Source organism: Cololabis saira, chromosome 5, assembly GCF_033807715.1.
Source record: "Cololabis saira isolate AMF1-May2022 chromosome 5, fColSai1.1, whole genome shotgun sequence".
NCBI classification, from domain to species: Eukaryota; Metazoa; Chordata; class Actinopteri; order Beloniformes; family Belonidae; genus Cololabis; species Cololabis saira.
In genome coordinates this window covers 23,287,861-23,310,893 of record NC_084591.1, presented here as the reverse complement: position 1 = coordinate 23,310,893, position 23,033 = coordinate 23,287,861, and the positions used below count along the sequence as shown (strand labels likewise).

Here is a 23,033-nt window from a genome sequence, read left to right as displayed (position 1 = left end):
AATTTATTTATATAGCGTCTATTACAACAGAAGTTGTCTCTAGGATCTTTCCAGAGACCCAAAACATGACCCCCAAGCAATTATTACATAAACATAACATCAACATAAAAAATGGCAAACAATGGCTTACAGCTTTTTTTTAGGACCACAAATTAATAACCTTTTCATGCTGATATAATTACAGTTTCTTCAAGACGTTACTATAAACACAAGGAATAACTACTGTAGTATACTATGGTTAAGTTCAAATCTTCAGCTATGAAAACTTTATAAAAACCCAAGTCACATAAGTAACAAAAAGTGATGATATATATATATATATATATATATATATATATATATATATATATATATATATATATATATATATATATATATATATATATATATATATATATGGCATCACTTTTTGTTACTTATGTGACTTGGGTTTCAATCCCAAATACTCACACATATGATCAAAATATATTATTATTATTATTATTATTATTATTATTATTATTATTATTATTATTATTATTATTATAATATCAAAAGAGCTTTTCTTATAAAAAAGAAAACTCATATTACAGATATCTCTAATCACATTTTTCCTGGGAAAAGTTTTTAATTTTAAACCTCAACTAGATGATAAACATGATCTACAAATAAAACTTTAAACAAAGCACAAAAATGAACTATAGGGAAGTAAAATAATGACCTTCAAATGACACTGTCATGTATGAATGTCTTGAGTAAACAAGGTAAACAGGAGGAGGTGCAGTGTGTTGCTTTACATGTTAATTTACATCTACTTTGTAGAGACAGCAGACACATTCAGTTCAATTCATTTCATGCAAATGATTTATGTTTTTCTTCTTTCTTTCTTCTTCTTCATCAATTAAAGCCAATATGGAGGAGGAAGATATTGAAGATGACTTGGAGTATCTCCGGCGATGGGCAAACAAATCCTAGTAAACTTTGGGTTGAGCACACAGGAGTTTAAAAGAGAGGAAGAAAGCAGAGCCTGTAATAAATAAACAGTTACATGGTACATGTCGTTCACGAGTGTTTTATGATTGTTCACTTGATCATCTTCTGTTTTAGTCACAGCAGATATGTAAAGTAATGTAGAGAATACCTCTTAGTTTTTATTGTGCAAAATTATTTAAACTCTGCAATACATTTTATCACTATAAAAATTGAAAATAGATTGTTACGTTTTATAAAACATTTGTCGTTTTTTTCTTTTTTCAATTTAGTATTCTTTCATTGCTGTGAAGATTCATTAAGGTTCCAGGTTCAGTTTTAAGACCGTCTCGTTAGCTGTTGGGTTTTCCTTCTCTTATTGTTGCAAATTGTAATAAAAGCCTTTACATTTGTACGATCTCACTTATGTTTTCACTCATGATTTAACATCTGAATATTTGAACTTTCAGCCTTTAATTGGTGAAATTTCCAAACAATTGAGCTGCTGTGTAAAATATAAAGAAAGCCACAAGTGATTAGCAAACCATTACAACCTCGTGTTTAACTGGGATTTGCGCAACAATAACATAGGCAATGTTTGAACTGATTAAAGTAAATTACATTTTTTGGGGGGGGGTTTCCCAGAAAAATACATGATTGAGTCTTGAGTCTAGCAGCGTTCTAGCTGGAAACTGTTGCATCCCAACATATTAGCACTAGAAACTGAGGCTTCAGTCTGCTGGTTTACCAGAGTGTTGTTGGCTTTGTATTGTTGAAATAAGCAAAGCATTCTCTGAGAACAGAAACACCATGGTGGCAGCAAGATGTTGCTCCAAAATGTTTATGCACCATTCATTCACAAGTCCGGGCTGTGATTTCTTCACAGAATTATGTTGGTTTTAAATTCAGTGCTGCTTGAAGGACTGGAGATTACAGCCTTTCTTTGCACATTCACTGTCTTGTTATCAACCTTGACTGATGATAATGATAAGTTCTTCTTAAATTGCTAAAGTATCTGCCAATGTAGACTCCAATGTAGACTTTTATATTTACTTCTGAAACAGCCTCTCCTTTTATTCCCAGTCATGTTCCCAGCCTTTTTCCAATTAACCTAATTAGATATGGCTTGTTCCACTTCCCCAGTCTCATTTTGCTTCTGCCCCAACATTTTTAAACCTGTTAACTGGCTTCAAACGCAAACATTCAATATTTAATCTCTTTTTACAATATCCTATTTAATATAGGATTTTAATTATTTAAGAGTCATTGATAAAAAAAAAAATCCTAAAGCATTATACCTTTCCTAAGAAAGTTTCCTAAGTTTCTACTTAAACAAGTCCTGCAAATCCAGGATCTCCTACCACTGCTGTAAGCCGCTGTGCAGGATTAGTGTCTCTCCCACACAGAGTGACAGAGATGGGAAGACGACTGGCATGTGTGCAGACTCCAAATGTGTCGTAGAATAAGACCCATCGACATGTGAGGATCATATATGTGGACATGTTTGAAATGTGCAACAGCTGACTGAAGCCCGATGGGTTCTGGAGCAAGCCAGAGGGAAGATTCAGGTAAGCACGGACTACGCTAAACCTGACATGAAGCATAATCAGCAACTATTTGAGTGTTTAAATATTCATAATAAAGTTAGAAAATGTGAGTAAAAGTCAGCAATAATTGTAATTCAGCACAAATACTGATATCAATCCTACATATCAAAGGGCAGTTTTCAGATCTTTCAGGTGTCAGACTGAGCTGCAGTTGACCTTTTTCTATTACCGCTGAACTACTGTAAAATTAAGCTTTTGAGATTATTTGTCAGTGAAGAGGTTGCTCAGAATTAAGGTAGAAGGTGGGTGATTAAAAAGAAAAAAAACTACAAGTAATTACTGTTGGAAAACAGCAGCTATTGGCTGTCCAATTGTGATTGGGGAATTAATATACTGAGAAAAACTTCACGACCCAAGTAGTCAGACAACAGCCCGGGTAAATTCAAGTTCATGCATAACACAAGTCATTCACGATGCTCGGCTTCTCCTGAGAACGCTATGATTATATTAAACTACATAAGTGGGGAGCAACTGTTTTAAGGCAAATAATTTGAGCTGATCATCATTAAGTTTACTCAATGCTCCTCCATGTAGTGTTGTATGATGTGGACGCAGCCCTAACGCCATTAAGAAACTAGACCAATCCTCTTTGACAGGGGCTGTTGTTGTTCGTGGAAACACAGTCTGTGACCACATGTCTTAGCACACACAAGCACACACACACTGCTGGGTCTTCCCTAGTCAGCAGGTACGGTATAGATCACCTTATGTATGCTTTAGGATCGGGAACAATCCAACATTTAGCTGCAGGAGGTAAAAAGGAAAATCCTTTGTTTCTTAAATTAATTCAAACAAATCTTTTAATTTAAGTAATTATAATATTTCCACAAATGACAAGTTTTCAATTACAAAAAGACCGAGTGAAATAAAAAATAAATAAGTAGATGCTGACATTAGAACAATAAACAAATAAGACTAACATGAATTTACTTGATTACTTGATAAAACTGTGACGATGCTCCCAAAGGGCGGCACCGAGACACAACTGGATGAGGAAAGTCTCTGAGATCTGTGTTGACGAGCATAACGCCCTGCAAAACAAGGAGTTCAGGTTAACGTGAAGCAATGTGCAGTGAGGCTGTTTTAAACCATGCCCTTCACATCAGACTGAACCATGAGGATTGACGTGACTGCTGGAACAGAGACACCTAATGAATACCAAGAGGAATGACTTATTTGAAAATCAGTGAACTGAGCCCTGCTTTTGCTCTCATTTCCATCCATCTATTTATTTTCCATACCTGATTTTAATCCTGTTCAGGGTCATGGGGGTCTGCTGGAGCATATTCCAGCTCATTACAGGCGAGAGGCAGGAGTCCACCCTGGACAGATCGCCAGTCCATCGCAGGGCTTTGCTCTTATTTGAATAAGCAAAAATATTGTTACGACAGCCAAATGTGGCAAAACATAAAATTGTTCATAATTTCTAAAACTGCCTTGTTTGAATATGAGACAACGGCATCAATAGGTAGTCGATGAGCCCCAGAAAGTCAGTTGTAGTTTTCCACAGCAAAAATGACTGAATATCAGTGTTTTGTCTTTCTATTTTCATTATCGTTTTGTTTTTCCCTTCAATTTTTCTGTAAACCTAAAACATTTTACTAAAATGTGTAGATTAAGGGAAATGTTGGTCATACTATTATGAAGATGCTTTTAAATATAGTATTCAGCTTGACCTTTAAAACCATTTGAAACATTTCCTGGAGAAGATGTTTATCGGCAATGACTATGATTGTTGTATTATACTATATATGGTCTGATGGAGTTAAAAAATATCGAAATACCCAAAGTATCTAGTACATAAGAAAGAACATATTTATTATGGTACTGCTTCTTGATTTTGTCCCTTTTCAGTTTCAGAGAACTTGCTCTCACCGCAGCCCAACCCTGAGATAGCCAACTCTTCTGACCGTCACCCGGTCATCATCATCACAGCTCCATCACGAGAAGACATCTATGCCACGCCATCCAACATCACCATAGCTGATGCGATGAAGGAGCGGCGGCCTGGTTCTACACCGTTTGTGGTGGGGAAGAAACAAGTAGCCAGACAGTAACTCAACATGCCACATTAAGGTGACGTAAAAGGAGATAAGAAGGATCCTTTTGGAGCAAAAAAAAGTACCATGTTGAAAAAATAACCACAATCATCACATTTTTAACATTTTCAAAATGATCATTTAGGAGTTCCTGACTTTGGAACAGTCCCGGCCTCACGTACGATTTCAGCTCTCGCTCTGTCGTCACAATTTGATCTGCTGACAGTGTCATCAATGCGTCAAATCTGAAAATTCCTCTACTTTTGACTGAAGCAATGTGGCATGACTGGCTCCTGTGTGGGTTACCATAGCAACCACATAGCTTAGGGAAAGTCACCAAGGACACACAGACACAGACTGAATCTGATCACTTGCAACGTCACCCACTTAAAATATCGCATGAGTCATATTTTCCTCAAGTTTCTGAAAAAGCAAAAACAACTGAACCAAATATTGGGTTTCATTTTTCTGTTTTTGGAAAAACTTGTGAAAAATATGACTTATAATATATAAATACAATATATAAAGGAAACAGACAGTCAGGAAAATCAGATACCGATCAGAAAATGCTAAAAGTGAGATAGATTTGGTAGTGCAGATGTAGCCAAACAGCTCTGGATGACCTTCATGTGAAGTCTGTACTGCAAATGGGTTTAGCAACTCATGTGTCTGTGTTGTAAACAGGTAAAAACAAGAAACAACATTTTAAGGTGTTTCGTAGATAAGGTGAGAAGCTGCGGTGTAACCATGTATCATTTTGGAATAACGTGCTCTGGAAAGAAAAATCTAAGTTGTTCCAATGAACATGTTTGCTGCATAGTAAGGGACATGTTTTTAAGAAAGGAACCTCTTAGGTTTAAAGCCTGGTGTTGGAAGTTGATAAGTCCATAATGTGGATAGCTTACTGTCACTGATTTTAGTATGAATTCTGCAAGTTTAAGCCATCTGTTTGAAATGGAACCAGAAAAGCGGCATCAGCAGACAATTAAATCATTTTATTTCAAGTTTCAATATATGTAAACATAAATACAATATTTATATTTCAATTCTAGAGTGATGCCTTGAGTGGCAACCTGTTGCAGTTGAACTGTTCAACTGTGTCTTTCTTTGTTTCATTTAGAGATTTGCTTCTGAACATTTTTGTTTTATTGTTTATTATTATGATGATTATTGAACTATTGGCTCTTTGGTACATCGCTGATACATCGCTGGTAGGCTACAAAGCGATGTTTGAAATAGACTATGAAATTAAGAGTGAGCTGACAGCAATCTTTTCAACTAACAGCAAAATTGTTAGTTTTAAATAGGAAACCTAGATATTACCTTTTACATCTAATAACCGTTATTAACTGCATACGTTAACTTGAGAATGAGGTACAGCAAAGCCTGTGACCTTCACTGGTTTTGCTTTTAGCCTCTTAGCCCTCAACAGTGACAATGCTCAGCAGAGTGATGCTGTTTGAAGTGTTGGATCAACATGGTCAACTCTATTGTTTTGGATATTCAATGAGTTAGTTTTTGACAAAAAAAAAAAAAAAACCTCACCAGGGACTGTCATTACGTGGTTAATGATATGCAGGATTTCTCAGTATTCTAAGCTGATAAATGTGTCGTGCCACCAGTGAGTCCTGTCCATGCTGTCAACTGAGAGAGCTCACCAGTGTTACCTACCGATGGTACATGAGATGCTATTGTTGAAATCCTGAAATTTTGGTAGTTTTGAGCAGAGCTGAAGTGGTTTAAAATGTATGCAGAAAAAAGTGGATATGTGACTATTTAATAGTAGTTCTTATTTTTTTTTCGTGCATATTTTTGGCTCAAAGGGGTGCAGTCAGTGTCAATATTGAATAATTACGACGGAGTATTAGGGCCAAACTAAGACAAAAAAAAAAAGAAGGAAATTACGAGAATAAAGTCGTAAAATTACGAGAATAAAGTCGTAATATTTTGAGAATAAAGTTGTAATATTACGAGAATAAAGTCATAATATTATATATATTATTTATAAATATAACTTCACAAAATGCTCAATATTCCTCATTTTTACACAGGGAGAAGAGTTCTCATAAATTATATTCTCATAATATTACGACTTTATTCTCATAATGTTACGACTTTATTCTCGCAATGTTACGACTTTATTCTCGTAATATTACGACTTTATTCTCGCAATGTTACGACTTTATTCTCGTAATATTACGACTTTATTCTCGTAATGTTACGACTTCTCGTAATATTAAGACTTCATTCTCGTAATATTACGACTTTAATCTCATAATATAACGACTTTATTCTCATAATACGACTTTATTCTATTACGACTTTATTCTCGTAATTTTACGACTTTATTCTCATTATATTATGACTTTATTCTCGTAATTTCCACTTAGTTTGGCCCTAATACTCCGTCGTATATAATAGACCCCTTTCCAGCCTACGTCATCACAGGATGCGCGCGCATTGTTGCGGCGGAAGTGCGGAAGAAGTTGCATGAGTTTGAATGGAGCGAGGGAAGATTTGTTTCTTAAGTTGCGTTTTTGGAGTTTCAGTAACGTTATAGAAGAACAACATGCCCACCAGCTGTTGTGTGTACGGGTGTACAAATCGAAATCCCGAGGAACATAATTTTTTTGCAATTCCCAGAGGAAACAGGCCATTTCAAAAGCACCGTAGGAGCTGTGGCTGCAAGCATCAGAAGAACCGACTGGACCGAGGATCATCAAGAATGCTCATTTCATATCTGGTGAGTTATCGTGGTTATCTGGTTTAGCTTTACTTGAATGCCTTTAATTGAGTAACTGTAGGTAGAGTAAGTGTATTGTAAGTGTTTGCTTCCATAGACTGTAAGTTTACTACTAACTAGTACTAACTCATACAGCTGAGAGCTTCAGTGTGGTGTACATAATAATAATTAATATTATTAATATTATAGATCCATGGGTGTACAGCAGCTCCAGTAACTTAACAGCTGTAACGCTCTAGCATCATTGTTGTTTAGGATGTGTGGTTGTCTTTTCTCTGATTTGAGCATCTCAGAACACTTAAGAAACTTGAAAAGTGGTTATCTGGTGTTATTTGGCTAATGTGTATCTTTATTTTTACAGTGAGATGTCACTGGACCACGAGAGTCTTGATTTTGTGCCCTCTATTTTTTCATACACTAAACAAAACCAAAACCCCGATGCAAAGATCAAAAGGTAAAATACAATAAATGAGACCTAGCTGTTTGTGTTTTCAGCTTAACCTAATGACATGATTAACTCATGAATATTAAGGGTTTACTTATTTTGGTATTAAGCAAACCATAACCGATAATTAAGATGGGAATGTATTGTATTACAGCTTGAGATCAGTATTTTTGTTTATTCTAGTTTTTTTATGTGAAGGTACCAAAGAAAAAAGAAATGGAGTGAAAGACTTCTGGTTGCTCCACCAAATCAACCTGCTCCTGCTCCTGGAACTCCAGAGGACGTCACCAGCATGGATCACAGTCCTAGTAAGTGTAGCCACTGTTGTGTCATTTCATGTCTCATTGCATTGTATAATGGTTCAACCATGTTGAGTATTCTCCCCCTATGCTGATCTCAACATCCATTCTTTTCTTTACAACCCATATTTATGCACAGTGTAGACCAGTGCTTCTCAATCCTGGTCCTCGAGTACCACTGTCCTGCATGTTTTAGATGTTTCCCTGCACCAACACACCTGATTCTAATTAAAGGTCCTAATTAGCTTGTCACCAAGGTCTGCACAGTTCTGTTGATGACACAGGTACTTTTATCACGGTGTGCTGAAGCAGGGTAGCATCTAAAACATGCAGGATAGTGGTACTCGAGGACCAGGATTGAGAAACACTGGTGTAGACTAACACAGTTGCAATTAATCTTAGGTCTATGTATGTGACAAATAAAATCTCCTTGTCCCTGTCCTTTTCTCCTCTGCTATTCACAACTGTCCTCTACTGATTCCAATGCCCCTCTTATGTTCTCTATACACCTCTCCATCCATCCATCCATCCATCTCGTCTTCAATTCTCAGCTGTTCTCTTTTCTGCTAAAGCTGAAGAGGACATCCCAGTCACGAGGACAGAATACAATGACCTGAACCTGAGGTACACCGAGCTGAAGAGTGACTACGTCAACCTGCAGGAAAAGTATCAACAGCTGCGAGATGAAAATGAGAGACTTAAAGAGGAGCTGAAGAAGTCTACATTTTCATACTCAAATATTAAGTGCAACATGGTACAACTGTTGTTTATCACTGGAATAACATCTGTGCTCTTTGACTTTGTGCACCAAAATTGCAGGAAGTGTAAAAATATTCAGCAAGAAGCTCTCTCTACAGGATCATCTTTTGATAGTGTTAATGAAATTAAGGTTGCAGCTCATGGTGCCACCCTTCGCATTCCAGCTTTCACCAAAGGCAAACGGCAACTTTCTGCACAGGAGGTCGACACATCAAGACAACTGTCACGTGTCAGGATACATGTTGAACGTGTTATAGGGAGATGGAAGAACTTCAGAATTTTGCAGACAAGAATTCCACTGTCACAGGCTGACCTTCTGGATGATATTGTTATTGTGTGTGCTAGTCTCACAAACCTTAGTAAAAGTGTTGTTCTGAAAAAATCTAAGAAATAAGGGTTCTGAATAATAACATCAAGTCTTGACATTTTTTTATTTTCTCATCAGTGATTTGGAGCTGTGACTATGAATTGAATATCAGCCATTAATGATTTACTTGACTATTAAAGTTTTGCTAATAAACTACCAGAGTTATTTGTTTTTTCTCACTGATTGTGTAAATGTATTGATTATTTTCTCTTTTTAAAGCTACAAACATCCAACTTCCACAGCTGTAAATATGCTGCACAAATATACATATATTCAGGTATATATTCAGATATACCTGAGTTTGTATATCAAACTCAGGTATATTATAGATATATTAATCCCCACAAACCCTCAAATAAAAATAATGAATTTACCTAAAAATAATTAACTAAGTTTTAAAAAACAGTATTTTGCATTATATGCCTTTTAATGTTTTTCTTTTTATCATATTAGTGGGAATAGGTTTCTGTAAATTAATGGTGATAATGTGAGATGCAGGATGGACAATAAAGCTCATGTAATTTTTATTTTTTTATTTTTTTTTAAAATAACTATCAACTTCATTCAGCCAGCACAGACAAAGGTACACATGACATGGCTTTCATTCAAAGGCAATGCTTAATGAAACTCATTAAGAAACAAAGGGGACACAGTAAATTAACAAAAATAAGATAAATTAAATAAATATGAAATAACTTAAAATGTCTAGTGTATAAAATACATTCAGTTGTCATAATTCTTTACAAACTTCAGCTGTGACAGCTGCTGACAGTGTCGCAGCTTCTCCTGAGTGTAAACACTAGGTTTCTCAACCAAATACAGATGAATATCCGGCCATTGGACATCGGGCCCCTTTGTGATATCTTCCTCCGGGAAGGAAGTTGCTTTCCATCCGCCAAAGTTAGTTTAGTAACGTAATTTCCACGATCTTTTTCCGTCAATCGGCAGTGTAAACTGTCATGAACTCCGTCTTTCTGCCGCAACAATGCGCGCGCAGCTTGCCTACGTCATACTTGTTTACAAACACGGAAAGGGGTCTATAGACCTGCAAGAGCAACTGGCATTAAAAAAAGGTCAAAAGGGGAAATAATTCATGCCATAAAGCACAGCCAAAATGTCACAATCACCAAAGAAAGAAAGAAAAAGGCAAAAACATTTTTTTTTAAAGTACAACAATTGTTCTTAAGAGTTAAAATATGATCAGTTCCTTGAAAAGTACATTTATTTTATTTCTTTTGCCAACAGATTGACTCAACACTGACAAACTCCGGGATAGTTTTTATGTGTCCACTTGGTGGCGGAAGCCAAACAAACTACTATGGCGGCCGCTGCGTGCTACTGTTTACATCCTCCTCCCTCTGAGCTGTAATCACAAACTCAACAATGGACGCCCCTGCAGAAGACGAATCTGACACTATAAGGCTTAAATCCATCAAGGACAATAAAACCTTCACGGTGCCTCAAAACGAGAGAGTAAGTAAATAAGCGGGGAGAGAACCAAACCAACCAAACTCCGTTGTTGATTCTGCTAATTTGATGATTTCGTTCACCTGTGACGATACTCTTGAGTGCAGGGAGAGAGTTAATGATATAATCCCAATCTACGTGGTTCAGTTAAAAATTCGGCAAAAGTTTAAAATTGTTTAAAATAATATATCTGCTGAACTGGTCATTTTAAATCGATCCAATTGTGGTTCATGCAACTATTTGGTTTTATATTCATAAGTCCCTTCGAGTAATATCTTATTGATTATCCTGACACGGCTGTGATTATAGTTTATTGATGATCTTTTCATTCAACATTTGAGTGTAACGTTGCTTCACCGAATTTTTAACGTATTTGAAAGAAAAACAAACATGTCACACCACTGATTTTGGTCAAACCACTTGTGATGTGTTCATGGTCATCTAGACTATATATCACAAAACAGTAATTATTAAAAAATCATTTATATGGGCATATATATGGGCTGGTTTAATGAAAACAATCGATGTTATGTATCACAAGTTTTATGGGTGTTGAATTCATTAAACCTCATTAAATCAGCCCATAATATGATTTTTATAATAATTACTCTCTTGTGATATATAGTCTAGATGACCATGAACACATCACAAGCAATATGACCAAAATCAGTGGTATGTATCACAAGTTTTATGGGTGTTGAATTCATTAAACCACATTAAATCAGCCCATATATATGATTTTTAAATCAGCCCATATATATGCCCATATATATGATTTTTTAATAATTACTGTTTTGTGATATATAGTCTAGATTACCATGAACACATCACAAGTGGTTTGACCAAAATCAGTGGTATGTATCACAAGTTTTATGGGTGTTGAATTCATAATATCCAATATCCAATATCAAACCAATTCAACCGCGGTAAATTCCTTAAACCAAACCACAGGAAATACCAGGTTTATTCCTTCAGCTGCAGAGTCACTGATGTGGTCCTACTGGTGGATGGATGGATGGAGGATGGATGGATGGATGGATCTATCTATAGCACTGCAACCTCAGCTCTTTACTTTAGACCAGAAAAAAAATAAAATGCAAGATAAATCTCTTCTTTCCTATTTCAGTTTGGAAGCTGCAGAAGCGTCAGAGAGTTTGAGAAACTGAACCGAATAGGAGAAGGAACATACGGCATCGTGTGTAAGTTCAGTTAACTGTATCACTAACACTAATTAACACATCAAGGCCGTTACCAAGCATGTACAAGAAATAAACAGTTTGTTTTCTTCCTTCAGACCGAGCCCGTGACACCAGGTCAGATGAGATTGTAGCACTGAAGAAAGTCAGAATGGACAAAGAGAAAGATGGTGAGATGCTTACTTTGACATGGTTCTTTCTAATTATTCTTTTTCTCTAATTTTCTCAAGTGTGATTGTTGTAAGATTGACCAGATTCATAAGAACAATATTTGTATGTCTTTTCCTGTGCAAAATCTGCTATGTATAAATAAAAAACGTGCTACAAGAGTCTAAATCTTTACACCCATGGTTTTGATTTATTTATTTTTTTTTCAAATGCATATTGGGTTCAAATATAGATTATTAGTTTTCTGTCTTTTTTTTATGGTCAGCATCGGCCTTGAACATTTAATATTGGTCAATCTTGCATCTAAAATCCACAGCATTTAACAACATGCTGTGATGCTTTTCTATTATTTCTGTTGCTCAGTGTCAAAGTAAACTGTAAGATCTTCTCTCTGTCTATCAGGGATCCCCATCAGCAGCCTCCGAGAGATCACACTACTGCTGAGGCTGCGGCACCCCAACATAGTGGAGCTTAAACAGGTGGTGGTAGGCAGCCACCTGGAGAGGTAACACACACACGACACTCTATGCAGTACAATAGTGACGGTTCAGTAGTTTGCAGGTACATATGCTACCAAGAATCTGTATTTTTTTATTTAACCCTTAAATAAAATCCCAGGCAAGCAATTTAAGAACAAATTCTTATTTACAAATGCAGCCTGAACAAACAGCATAAGAACTTTGAGGGGAGAGGGGAAGTGGAGTGCTAGAAATAAAAAACGTTATATTAAAAAGTAGTATGTAAAAGTAGTTTGCATAGAAAATGATGCAGGTCTCCATTTAAACAGTAGTTTTGGAAAAATATACACTCCACTACTGTATCAAGGTTCATAATATCCCATATTAAACTTGTAGTAGCTTGACCTACTGATCAAAGACGTGGTATTACCATCCTTACTAAAGACACTAGTCATTCCCTCTTGCATGTAAATTAATAATTAATTTGCTGATTTCATAAGAACTTATTTCTTAAGTGATTGAATCATTTGTGGTAATGTCCAATGAAAGTATGAATGAACCAACTGGATGTGCACATGTGCACCTGGGAAGGTTCAGTGCGTACCAGGGTCCCAGTTCATGGCAACAGCCCATGATTTACTGAAACAAGCTAAAGTAAATACCTCAGGAGTCTGAAGAATGGAGTATATCCTTTGCACTTTCTTCTGGTAACGATTGCCTTTAAAACATCTTAAATTGAATCTGTCAAACCTGCAGATATCCTGCTATGAGTGCATGTTGGTGGATGTGAGTTGGAGAGGGAAGACACCACGGGTCATGGAGTTCTGCTTCTCATGACGATGGAGAGCTCTCTGCCAGTTGTTTTTTCAGTTTTCATTTTAGGGGTTTTTTGGCGGGGGGGCACCAAGGAGATATTCACAGTCATAATGTTTACAGCAGGAGCCTGTCAGGTGTCTCATCTTCTGTTAACTACATGTGTTCATTCAATCCAATCCAATCCACTTTATTTATATAGCACATTTTAAAAAACATACACACATAAAAGCACAAAATAAAAACACACCAAACAGACAACAACCAGTGATTCAGAAACATAAAAGACAAGACGGAGACCACACAACTCTCATGCTGGATTAAAAGCCAAAGAATAAAAATACGTTTTAAGACGATATTTAAAAATTTCGAGGGTGGGGGCCATTTTTATGTGGGGAGGTAGCTCATTCCATAATTTAGGGGCTATTGCTGAAAAAGCACGGTTGCCCCTGGATTTTTGCCTGGTTTTGGGAACGACAAGACGTGACTGAGCAGAGGACCTCAAAGACCTCGAGGGAGTGTAAACGTGTAGGAGGTCTGAGATATATTTAATGACTTAAAAACAAACAATAATATTTTAAAATTAATTCTAAAAGAGACAGGGAGCCAGTGAAGGGAGGCCAGAACGGGGGTGATGTGGTCATGCTTGTGGGTTCCTGTTAAAAGACGAGCAGCCGCGTTTTTGGACTAACTGTAAGCGTGCAAGGGAGGTCTGGTTGAAGCCCGTACAGAGGGCATTACAGTAGTCCATTGGACATTATCATTCATTAATTGGAGATTGGAGATGTGCATTCATCATAAACTAATTCTATATATATGGGCCTCCAAGCTATTTAGAAACGCATGAAACTTCATTGTCCATAAAAGAACCGAGAACATTTATTTATTTGCACAGTGATAACACAATAATTTTTTTTTTTATCATACAAGGACAAATAATTTGTGCAGGAGAGGAAAAGAAGCCCGAAGGGCTTATAAAAAATCCTCCCCTCAATACAAAATCACCAAAACAAATCAGTCAATAGCAAAAGAATAGAAAGGAAAAAGAAAAGGTAAAGGAAACAAAGAAAAATACAATAAGTACACAAACAAAAATATCCATGAAATGGCAATTTCATTTCAGTAAGAATACTGAACATGTATACCTATTTACTGTTATTATTGATGATAATCTTGGTTTCCTGTTTTTCTGCTCAGTTTGTTTCTGGTGATGAGTTACTGTGAACAAGACCTGGCCAGTCTTCTGGATAACATGCAGACGCCGTTCTCTGAGGCTCAGGTAGGACGACTGAAGCTCCTACATCTGTCTGACATTTTCAAACAATTAGGTTCCTCTTGGTGTTTACTTAAAATTCAAGTCAATCTTATTCGCCAGTGCTTAGTGTTTCCTCTGTTTTTCCTCTCTTTAATTTAGCTATTTATGTAAATTATAGGGTATTTAAAGGAGCTTGAGGCAGGATTTATGAAAAAAATTTGTAAACGTTTTAAGTTTTCTAGTAATAAGGTCAGATGAAGCGTTCCAAACCAAAACGAATGAGCCCTCTAGTGTATCTCTCCGTTGCCTTGAACAGGCTGTGTGCTGCAAAATGTGCTGCAATTGTGGGGCTGAGTTTCCCGCGCTGTCCTGCGGATGTGACGTCACATGACGCTGCATGCGCGTTCTCCCCGTTCTCCCGTGCCGGCTTCGCTGTTGGCTGCAGTACCCCCGACGGCCGTCTTGGTGAAGGGTGGCGCTACAAAGTCTCATTTCTTAAAAGCTCCACGCATGTGTAACATATTTATCGTAAAGGGAAAAAAGAGTCAAGTCAGGGTTTATAAGCATGTAGAGGAGAAGTCACAGGTGATCCCAGACTTGGAGCACACAGGACAGTGTGACAGAGCAGGATGAGTTGTTGATCCGGTTAGAGAGGCAACTCCAACCTGGAGATTAAGACTCTGGTCTAGCTGATTGTGACCTACTTTTAGCACAGAAATTGTTGTGTTATGGGAAGTTTCATGGTTAATCTTTTCTTGTAGAAAATTTCAGCTGAGATTCTCAAACTGGCTGAAAGTCGCCACAACCCTTTACATTGGATTAGATAGTCCTTTATTCATCCCTCAGTGGGGAAATTCTCTTTGTGCAGCAGCAGTACACACAACACACACATGCAGCGAAGGGATAAAAAAAAGTAAAAAATGTATAATTACAAAATATAAACAGTATATACATTGGAATGAAAATAAAAGTAGTGCAGTACGGGAAGAAAAGAAACAGTGCAAAAAAAGCAGGTAGGATGTGTATGAGGTAGAAAGATATTGCACATCATGTTGTTATTGTCCTTTAATGAATCCCTCACACGTCTGCAGCGTCAACAGCATTGCTGTCCTTTTTCTTAGAGTAGCGGGGGGCATCGAACGTTGCTTCTGTCAGCAGATGAGGAAGGTTTAGGTTTTTCAAAGATTTTCTTTTAGGAAAATAGAGGCCTTTATTTTGACAGTCGATTATATGTCTTTATTGTTGCCGAACAAGTTGAGTAAAATTGACATTGCAGCAATTGTGTGCAAAGAAAAATAAAAGAACAACAGCAACAATACAATAAAATACCTTTTGAAAGTGGGAAGACGTGCAGCAAAGGATCCCTGGCCGGGACTCGAACGTGGGTCAGCTGCAACCGGGCCAAAGCCTCTCTACACGTGTCACCTGCTCAACCGGAGCTACACAGCAGGAAAGTTAAATGAGTGAAGTGAAATCATACATTGGCTGGGATGGGTTTCGAAGCACATGGCTTGATTGTGTACCAGGCAAGAGGAAATATAACAAAGGCGTGTTAGAAACACTCGCTGTCGAGTGTTGCCATGGCGCTGCTGTGTGAGTGGGGTGAAAGAGTGAGAGCTTAAGGCAGTACATGTGGCCGTGAGGTACACAGATGCCATCGATGGGCAACAAAACCTCCCAACTTTGGACTTTGATTTTGAATGCGGTCTCTTGTGTCTTTTCCCAGGTCAAGTGTATCGTCCTTCAGCTGCTCAGAGGCTTGGAATATCTCCACCACAACTTCATCATACACAGGTCAGTCCCACGCCGTCACAGACGACATCCAGCAGGCAGATGAATCATTACTACACCATTCTCAGTCTTGTCGGATCTTTGTACTGTGCACACTACACAACAGACTTTGTTTTGTGATCTGGAGTTGTTTTGAGTCTCATGAATCAAGTCTTTGAAGAGTTTCAACATAAAGATGGCATGAACGTTTGATTCGGACCTGCAGCATCTGTCAGCCGCTTCCCAAACATACCTGCAGCATGAATGCAAATGGGGCTTAAATGTTGTAGATTATGCAAATGCCTCAAAGTTTATGATGTTCAGAGAAGGGAATAAAAACAAAACTGTGAGGAAAGAATTGAGTTTAATGGTGCTACCTGATTTAATTTGTATAAATATGAATATAGTTGCCAAACTACTAACAATAAACATCTATGGACAGATTTTTTTTTTTTTTATGTCAACAAGAAGACAGACTTTGCATGCGCAGTTAAGTGCCTCTTTTTAAGTAGTGTATATACTATATTTTTTTAAGATATTTTAGAAAGTACCATGTACAAACCCAATTCCAAAAAAGTTGGGACACTGTACAAATTGTGAATAAAAATAGAATGCAATTACGTGGAAGTTTCAAATTTCAATATTTTATTCAGAATACAACATAGACGACATATCAAATGTTCAAACTGAAGAAATGTATAATTTTAAGGGAAAAATATGTTGTTTTTCAATTTCATGGCATCGACACATCTCAAAAAAGTTGGGACAAGCCCATGTTTACCGCTGTGTGGCATCCCCTCTTCTTTTTATAACAGTCTGCAAACGCCTGGGGACTTAGGAGACAAGTTGCTCAAGTTTAGAAACAGGAATGTTGTCCCATTCTTGTCTAATACAGGCTTCTAGTTGCTCAACTGTCTTATGCCACCTTTGTTGCATCTTCCTCTTTATGATGCGCCAAATGTTCTCTATGGGTGAAAGATCTGGACTGCAGGCTGGACATTTCAGTACCCGGATCCTTCTTCTACGCAGCCATGATGTTGTAATTGATGCAGTATGGGGTCCGGCATTGTCCTGTTGGAAAATGCAAGGTCTTCCCTGAAAGAGACAACGTCTGGATGGGAGCATAAGTTGTTGTAGAACTTGGATATACCTTTCAGCATTGATGGTGTCTTTCCAGATGTGTAAGCTGCCCATGCCACACGCACTCATGCAACCCCACACCATCAGAGATGCTTCTGAACTGAGCGCTGATAACAACTTGGGTTGTTCTTGTCCTCTTTAGTCTGGATGACATGGCGTCCCAGTTTTCCAAAAAGAACTCCAAATCTTGATTCGTCTGACCACAGAACAGTTTTCCACTTTGCCACAGTCCATTTTAAATCAGCCTTGGCCCAGAGAAAACGCCTGCGCTTCTGGATCTTGTTAGAAATGGCTTCATTTTTGACCTATAGAGCTTTAGTCGGCAACGGCGAATGGCACGGTGGATTGTGTTCACCGACAATGCTTTCTGGAAGTATTCCTGCGCCCATTTTGTGATTTCCACTACAGTAGCATACCTGTATGTGATGCAGTGCCGTCTAAGGGCCCGAAGATCACGGGCATCCAATATTGTTTTGCGGCCTTGACCCTTACGCACAGAGATTGTTCCAGATTCTCTGAATCTTTGGATGATATTATGCACTGTAGATGATGGTAACTTCAAACTCTTTGCGATTTTTCTTTGAGAAATTCCTTTCTGATATTGCTCCACTATTTTTTGCCGTAGCATTTGGGGAATTGGTGATCCTCTGCCTTCTTGACTTCTGAGAGACACTGCCACTCTGAGAGGCTTTTTTTATACCCAATCATGTTGCCAATTGACCTAATGAGTTGCAAATTGGTCCTCCAGCTGTTCCCTATATGTACATTTAACTTTCCCGGCCTCTTATTGCTACCTGGCCCAACTTTTTTGAGATGTGTTGATGCCATGAAATTGAAAAACAACGTATTTTAAACTTAAAATTATACATTTCCTCAGTTTGAACATTTGATATGTCATCTATGTTGTATTCTGAATACAATATTGAAATTTGAAACTTTCACATAATTGCATTCTATTTTTATTCACAATTTGTACAGTGTCCCAACTTTTTTGGAATTGGGTTTGTATGTAAAGGTAACTCACTGAGTAATAGAAGAATGAATAGTTTTGTTGAGTGGTTGTTGAGTGGTTTTCACTTAACAATTTCTACATTTGTTCTTCATGGACATTTGAGCTCATCACAAACCCTGAAAGTTCACGTCCCACTGAATCTAAAAATATGTAATACATGGAGCGATTGACATAATCCAGAGCTGAACAACTTCCTGTAGGTGAAGTGTCGGCTTTGACAGAAGAGGAAATAAACAACGTTTTCAGGATTTAGTTAACTTAGCTTTACGTTTTTGTGCGGCCAAATTTTAATTCTTATTTTTTTTCTAAAAAGAACTTTTTGTGCCTTTTCAATGTTTGTGATTGCCCAGTTATATGTTAGGAGCCTCGGCGTCAGTCGATTCAGGGATGAGTCTGTTCTGAGTTTACTGCGTTTAGAGTGGCTGAGCTCAGGGGAACGACGGGAAGCCGTTTACCAACACTGAGCTTTAACACACCTGCTGGGACTGAAGAAGTGCTGTAGATGCAGGCAGAGCGGGAGCTGCTGGCTCATTATCCTCCTCGATCTTGTTATCAGGGACCTGAAGGTGTCTAATCTGCTGATGACGGACAAAGGCTGCGTTAAGATCGGTGAGTCTTCTCCGTAAACTTAACCACCTCCACAGCTTTCCCTGTAATCACATTACACCTCCTGACCCCGCCACTGCCGATCTTTGACCTCTCTGCTGTGTTTATTCCTGCAGAGTTTCTGCTGAACCGATAAATACATTCACTCAGCTCTAAGTGTTTTATCACTTACTTTAGGTTTAGCAGCTCCTGTTCCAACTGTTTTTGGGATGTGTGGCTGCCATTGAATTCAAAGTGAGCCAATATTTTCCATGAAATGGCAAAATGTCTTTTTCAACTTCATCTGATGTTGTTTATGTTCTACTGGGAATTAAAAAATAGGTTAATGAGGTTAATAAGTTAATGAAGTTAATCACTATATGAGGTTAATTCTGTTACTTACACTTTACACAACATCTAAAGCTCATTAAGCAAAGCAATCTGCTGCCAAACCTGTATAAAATTAAAGGAAAACCAGTTTACTTATAGTCGTGATGGCAGTAATGTTGTTAAATTTCATTGGATTTGAATTGTTTTTTTCCTCCTTGGTGTCAAAACATAAGTTCATCAGTGAAGACATGAATGGCATTGTGGTTTTTACTTTGTTTATTTTGTCCTCTTTCCACTTTATTCCAGTCTTTGTCATTCATGTCCTTCTCAGACGTATGAATGACGACTAAATACAGAACCACGATAAAGGTTTGGGTGCAAATGACCTCAGTTCTTGTTTGGAGGTAACAAATAAAAAATAGAAATAAAAAATGACTGGACTGAATTTTTTCAAGTTCATGTGAATCTTTAAGTTGGTAAAACAAGTGGTCGTCGTCATTCATCAGTAAAAAAAAAAAGCTGTTTGTTGGAGACAACAGTTGTTTTTCTTTCTGAGTAGCAGGATATGTTTTGTTTAACTAACCAATATTTATGAAGGAACATGTCAGCTACTGTAAAAATGTGGCTTTACAAAGAGGAAATGTATCCTAAATAAACATCTTACCTCAACTTTAGTAGTAGCTGCTTGTATGGATCACCTGGTCTTCATCAGAGGGCAGATTTAGCTCAAATGAACAAAAATATAGTAAATTAAAGATGCTACTTTGAGGGTGAGAAAGTAGATCATCTCACATATCACGTTTCCTTTGATTCGGTTGACTGATGTGATTAAAATCAGGAGGAGCAGTTGAAATCTTTGCATCAGGATGGCATAAACAGCATTTTTTCTGCTACTACTATCACGGTCTAAAACGAGCACTGATACTCCAGTTTCTTCACTGTTTTCCCTGTTTTATGTCAACAAATGTTTATTATTTTCCTTATAATTACTGAGAAACTGTCCAGACTACTTCTGAAAATGGATCTGGTTTTTGTTGTCCTTCGTGCAGCTGATTTCGGTTTGGCCAGGATGTACGGGATCCCGCAGCCCCCCATGACGCCCCGAGTGGTCACCCTGTGGTGAGTCTCGTGGGCCTCTCAGCCATGTTTAATCCACAACTATTCTACCTCAAACTGCTGCACCTTAAATGTTTATACTGTTTATTCTGTATCATAGAAATTCCACATTTGTTTTTATTGTTTATTCTATTTTATCACCAAAGAGCGAAATTACCGGAGTCAAATTCCTTGTTGGACAATGTTCGAACCTGGCCAATAAAGATGATTCTGATTCTGATTCACACTACATGTTTGAGACCTTTCTCAACGACCTGTCAGTCATCCTTTGATTCTTTGGCTGCCGTTCTGTTCACGCTGATGTTAATTAGAGCGGATACACTCGTCAAAGGGGATGTCAGATAATAATCCAGGTCACACTCCAGCCTCAGCTTTAAGCGTTCTCTGTGGAGCCAGTTGTGTTTTGCAGATAACCCGTGTGCTGCTGTGCTGGTGCCACCTCAGTGGAAACTCTTCATCGTAATCCCTCACAGTAATCCTCCATCATCTCATTACCACGCCACTCTGTAATGAACGTTTGTCCCTCACACAGGTACAGAGCTCCAGAGCTCCTCCTGGGGACAAAGACGCAGACCACAGCTCTGGACATGTGGTGAGATAAACGTACCGGTACCAGGTGCTACCTGTGTGCTTTGAGTGCATTTTAAACTCACATCTGATCATTTAATTTAGCCACTTTACATTTTTATCATGGTATAGATTGATATGTGCTTTTTTTTTCTGGAAGCTGTAACACTTTGTGTTCACTCTCAGGTGCTGCTGTTGTTGAGCCTGTCCGCAATATAACCGTACATTTAGTGCAAATATGAGGACGTTTGAGGTGCTAAGACCTCGGCTACGGTGTAAACGGTGCACATGATGTCTGTGTCTCAGGGCAGTCGGCTGCATCCTCGCTGAGCTGCTGGCCCACAAACCTCTGCTCCCTGGGACCTCAGAGATCCAGCAGGTGGACCTGATCGTGCAGCTGCTGGGCACGCCCAATGAGAACATCTGGCCGGTGAGACTCCAACTCTGATGTCAGGCGTCGGGACACGACGCCCGTGAGAAAACTGGTCGATAAAGTGGCCTTTTAGTCCTAAAACAGGGCGCAGTGACCACCTGCCTAATGTGCTGTTGGTTGTTATAAAACTGGAAGACTCTGCAGCAGATCTGTGATGTTTGGTTCAACGCATGTCATTTTGTTGAATTTGAGGTAGTTATAAAGTCCAATTAGACTTTAATCTGCTGTTATTGCACTTAATAAACAAAGAAAGCTTCTCCTGAAGTGTACTTCTCTACACAACCAATTGTTTTGTGGAGACGTGGGCTTTCTGTCTCCACTGTGGCTGTAAAAACATTAGATCAGACTCATTAAATCTCTGTCTGGATGCTTTATCATCGACAATTGTCCTCATCAACTTTAATAATACTTTACTATTTCATAAATCTCAGTTCTTCTTTATGTACATCTTTATTAACACTTTAGTGTGTGTGTGCTGCAGGGTTTCTCTCAGCTCCCTCTCATCGGTCAGTACAGCCTGAGGAAGCAGCCGTACAACAACCTGAAGAATAAGTTCACCTGGCTGTCTGATGCCGGACACAGACTGCTCAACCTGCTCTTCATGTACAACCCGCAGCGCAGGTACAAGTCTCCCCCTGGAGTAATGTGGTGATTACAGATAACGGCAGTGAACTGACTAAAGAGATAAAAGCTATTCCACCAAAGCTTTGTTCACTTTTTGTACATTTTAAGAGCTTTCTCTGACTGTTTTATTTTCCCGCTCCAGAGCGACTGCCAAAGACTCTTTGGAGAGCTCCTACTTCAAAGAGAAACCTCTGCGTGAGTGTAAAGTTTAAGCACATGTATGATCTGCTTTATTTCTGGCTTCTCCTGTGTTGCATTCATGAACCCCTGCTGCTTCTCTGCTCCTCTTTCCAGCATGTGAACCAGACTTGATGCCAACTTTTCCTCACCACCGCAACAAGCGAGCTGCTCCTCCAGCAGAGAGCCACTCCAAGCGGAGTAAAGTATGAAGATGATGATGATGATGATGAGACATGGGACTCAAATTGGACGGAGAAGACTTCACTGTGGAATTTAGGGCAAATAAAGCCAGTGAAAACCATCGGTGCAGCTAAAGTCAACACCTCGGATCTACCTGTTGTTGGAGTCTTAACTGTAACGTACAATGTGATCAATGAATTACTCCAAAAAAAAAAAGACAAACTTTGTCATGTTTACTAAGATGCACGCAGCATCAATCAAGCAAAACAAAAAGTATTGGATTTCACCTTTGACTACAAATAAGAAATTGTTACTGCCTGCTCAAAGCTGATCAATAATCCCAAGGGAGGTATGATCCTATCAAGCTGTGATACAACTCTGAGCCCGTCAGCTATCAGAAGCCCAGTTAATTCATGTAAATTCGGCGTGGGAGTGGATGTCGACAATAATCCGTGTAACGTTCTCACTCGGGTGTAGATGACCCAAAGCTAAACGTTCAGCTAAACCTTTGTCCAGTTTCAATAAAAAATGA

The 23,033-nt window shown here is 38.2% G+C and overlaps 2 protein-coding genes across 3 annotated transcripts; both read left to right on the top strand.

Moving 5' to 3' along the window:
- The first annotated feature begins 2,359 nt into the window (after window positions 1-2,359).
- Window positions 2,360-23,027, top strand: cdk10 (cyclin dependent kinase 10). Its single transcript, XM_061721276.1, has 15 exons — window positions 2,360-2,516; window positions 4,410-4,631; window positions 10,453-10,680; window positions 11,801-11,873; window positions 11,969-12,040; window positions 12,441-12,543; window positions 14,507-14,588; window positions 16,291-16,358; window positions 19,043-19,095; window positions 20,451-20,520; window positions 21,050-21,109; window positions 21,391-21,514; window positions 21,999-22,138; window positions 22,284-22,336; window positions 22,436-23,027. The coding sequence occupies exons 3-15, from the start codon at window positions 10,591-10,593 to the stop codon at window positions 22,528-22,530; spliced, it is 1,083 nt and encodes a 360-aa protein (XP_061577260.1). The 5' UTR covers window positions 2,360-2,516; window positions 4,410-4,631; window positions 10,453-10,590; the 3' UTR covers window positions 22,531-23,027.
- LOC133444661 (uncharacterized) lies at window positions 7,027-9,361 on the top strand. 2 transcript variants are annotated; one of them, XM_061722532.1, is made up of 4 exons: window positions 7,027-7,337; window positions 7,699-7,791; window positions 7,981-8,090; window positions 8,654-9,361. In XM_061722532.1, the coding sequence occupies exons 2-4, from the start codon at window positions 7,703-7,705 to the stop codon at window positions 9,232-9,234; spliced, it is 780 nt and encodes a 259-aa protein (XP_061578516.1). In that variant the 5' UTR covers window positions 7,027-7,337; window positions 7,699-7,702; the 3' UTR covers window positions 9,235-9,361. The 2 variants fall into 2 exon arrangements, with proteins under 2 accessions (XP_061578516.1, XP_061578514.1); XM_061722530.1 differs by having other exon boundaries at window positions 8,633-9,361.
- Window positions 23,028-23,033: the final 6 nt, after the last annotated feature.

Bases quoted from the DNA above. Each gene is read 5' to 3' on its own strand.
- LOC133444661 (XM_061722530.1), top strand. From the start codon at position 7,703: ATGTCACTGGACCACGAGAGTCTTGATTTTGTGCCCTCTATTTTTTCA. The intron at 7,792-7,980 runs GTAAAATACAAT...TTTTATGTGAAG, and splicing joins CCCGATGCAAAGATCAAAAG to GTACCAAAGAAAAAAGAAAT. The intron at 8,091-8,632 runs GTAAGTGTAGCC...TTCAATTCTCAG, and splicing joins CAGCATGGATCACAGTCCTA to CTGTTCTCTTTTCTGCTAAA.
- cdk10 (XM_061721276.1), top strand. From the start codon at position 10,591: ATGGACGCCCCTGCAGAAGACGAATCTGACACTATAAGGCTTAAATCC. The intron at 20,521-21,049 runs GTGAGTCTCGTG...TCCCTCACACAG, and splicing joins CCCCGAGTGGTCACCCTGTG to GTACAGAGCTCCAGAGCTCC. The intron at 22,139-22,283 runs GTACAAGTCTCC...TTCCCGCTCCAG, and splicing joins ATGTACAACCCGCAGCGCAG to AGCGACTGCCAAAGACTCTT.